Below are 2,996 nucleotides of genomic sequence, written 5' to 3'. Positions count from 1 at the left end.
AACGAAGTGGTCAGGGAGAGAACGGGTGTAAGAAATGAGTTAGCGACTAGAGTGGATATGAATGTGTTGAGGTGGTTTGGCCATGTTGAGAGAATGGAAAATGGTTGTCTGCTAAAGAAGGTGATGAATGCAAGAGTTGATGGGAGAAGTACAAGAGGAAGGCCAAGGTTTGGGTGGATGGATGGTGTGAAGAAAGCTCTGGGTGATAGGAGGATAGATGTGAGAGAGGCAAGAGAGCGTGCTAGAAATAGGAATGAATGGCGAGCGATTGTGACGCAGTTCCAGTAGGCCCGGCTGCTTCCTCCGGTGCCTTAGATGACCGCGGAGGTAGCAGCAGTAGGGGACTCAGCATTATGAAGCTTCATCTGTGGTGGATAATGTGGGAGGTTGGGCTGTGGCACCCTAGCAGTACCAGCTGAACTCGGTTGAGTCCCTGGTTAGGCTGAAGGAACGTAGAGAGTAGAGGTCCCCTTTTTGTTTTGTTTCATTGTTGGTGTCGGCTACCCCCCAAAATTGGGGGAAGTGCCTTGGTATATGTATGTATGTATAAGCATAATGACATCTTAGATGGGCTGCCCTTCCGATTTCACTCAAGCATGCCTATTTTCAAATGAGGTTCCTTGGCCTCTCTCTCTCTCTCTCTCTCTCTCTCTCTCTCTCTCTATATATATATATATATATATGTGTGTGTGTGTGTGTGTGTATGTATGTGCTTCGTCTTCTACCTATGGAAGTGACCCCAACACTTGATCACATTCGCTCCTGGTCTACCGCCCAATCATCCACGCAGCTGTAACTGTATAAGGGCACCAGCTAGGGTGAAGAAAAAGGACGTTAGACTAGCAACCTTATCCCTAATATCTTGTATACAAAATGGAGGCTTTACCCTTAATGCACTGCCCACTCCTAAATGGAATAGGTATATTAAGGAAAAAGTAATACAAGAACAAATTATGTAATGTATGAGTGTTTGCGCACTGCGTCTGTTCGTGTATTAGTGCTGGGTCCTGTATTTGAACTTTTTATCAGTATGAACATTAATAATAATTAAACCATGGTAGAAAAAAAAAGAAGAAATTATCAAGATCAAAATTTCAAACTTGTAGAGAATGTTTTCATGTTGAACAGGCTGACATAAATCTCTTTTTATAGTATATTTATGAAAGATCTATTTTAATGCTGTTACTGTTCTTAAAGTATATTTTAACTGTTTACTTTTTCTTTTCCAGTTTATTCTTTTCCTTATTTCATCTTCTCTCTGGGCTATTTTCCATTTTGGAGCCCTTGGGCTTTTAGCATCCCACTTTTCCAACCTGGGTTGTAGCTCATCTAGTAATAATAGCGATATTAATATCATTTTACGTTTCATACTAATATTCCAAGTTATACATTATTCTCAATCCCTAACCCAAATGCCTTTCCTGAGTGGAGCGGGGAGCTAGTTGCCATAGATGTCTATGGTTAGTTGCTAGGTCCTTCTTAGGTTTTGTCATGGAAAGATAGATGAATGACGAGAATCGAAAAGTTACCGATACATCAGAATGGACAGTAAAAAGAATAAATCAGCGCTTGTTATCTTTTTAAGGAACGTTGAAAATTATTATTTAAATTTTGTTCCAATAAGTGAAACTGTTGTCAACACCGGACTGTGAAGTCAGTACACACAGCTAAATCCTTGACAACTGTCTTTATTATAAATCATATTAATAAGCCTTTACAATGAGAAAAGGAAATCTTTAAATTTCTAAAAATTAATACACAATAGGGTTTATCTGAACATAGACTCGCCTTTCCCAGGAATGAAACCCCTGAGAAATTGTTCCTCGTTCTTTATCCGCGTTTTGGACTAGTAATTGTGATATTGTTTACTTTGGCCCCTGCTGCCTGTATTTAGAGCCGTTCGATTACGTAAAGGATAATTTGTGTAACGAGTTAAGTGAGAAAAACGATTAGAGAAATAGTTTCTCGGAGTTTACCAGTAATGTGAGTTTTCAAAGGGAAAGAGTTCTCACCTTTTTATACATTGACGTACTCAGAGTTATTGGAAATGCTGAAGAAGGAAGAAATGCCCAACTTTATTTTTTTTTTTTGTGAAATACGAAATATGAGGAACTTTAATAATTATTCAAGACGTAATAAATTTTCTCCGGATATTCGAGGTGAATGTCTTTTTTTTTTTCTTTTTGTCTTCCCTTTTTTTTATAATTAATCTAAATGACGCAAGAGATTCAAACAGAGAATAAATGAAAATGAACGTATTTAGTAAAATTGAAGATACATTCAAGGAAAGATTTACAGAAATATCGGAGACAATCATATATCCAGAATCTCTTCACCTTCTCTGTGGCTTAAAGGTTTCGCGTTGAGATTCAAATTCCGTGAACTAATGATATATTTCCTTTGAATATTTAAAACAGTTCGTTGCCCGTTCCAAAAGAAAGACGAGAAAATATTTATGAAGTAATAGAATCAAAGAAACGGACAAAAGCCGACACAAATTATAAAGATCGGTAAGATGCATCTGTTAAAGACGTGATTCAATATAGATTGGCCTTAATAATCGAATATTTATTGCAATAAAAAACTGAATTGGCTTCGTAGAATAACAACCGAGCCAAGCAAGGAAGATCTGAAGGTCAAATTGGATTTTTTATTTGGAATTAGTTTTTTTACTGGAAATGCCTCTGGAATTAAAAGCCCAACATCAGGAAGTCCAATAAAAGGCGCATCCAAAATTAAACTTCCCGGAAGATTGACTATTGTCTATAACGAAGCCATGTAAAAATAAAGGAAGAGGTTCATTATTGCTTAGTTTTTTATCTCTAGTAAAGATTTATCCTCATCATCGTTTTCTGAAGGAACTCTAAGACATCGCTTAAATGATATTTAACAAATAAATTAGGTTTCTTGTAATAAAAACAGGCTGATAACAACAAAAATAATTAGAAAAACAAAAACAGAGGTAAAACGAGTAAGGAGATTACCAATTACATTCA

General features: G+C 36.7%; 1 protein-coding gene across 1 annotated transcript in view; it reads left to right on the top strand.

The window, feature by feature from the left end:
• Positions 1-1,894, top strand: part of LOC137650885 (ligand-gated ion channel 4-like) — an 11,342-nt gene extending 9,448 nt beyond the window's left edge. Inside the window, exon 4 of the mRNA XM_068384034.1 lies at positions 1,766-1,894. Within this exon, the coding sequence (XP_068240135.1) occupies positions 1,766-1,894 (129 nt within the window). The remainder of the gene's footprint in view (positions 1-1,765) is intronic.
• The last annotated feature ends 1,102 nt before the right edge of the window (positions 1,895-2,996 follow it).

This window comes from Palaemon carinicauda, chromosome 12 (assembly GCF_036898095.1).
Source record: "Palaemon carinicauda isolate YSFRI2023 chromosome 12, ASM3689809v2, whole genome shotgun sequence".
Taxonomy (NCBI): domain Eukaryota; kingdom Metazoa; phylum Arthropoda; class Malacostraca; order Decapoda; family Palaemonidae; genus Palaemon; species Palaemon carinicauda.
This window is presented reverse-complemented; position numbering and strand designations above follow the sequence as displayed.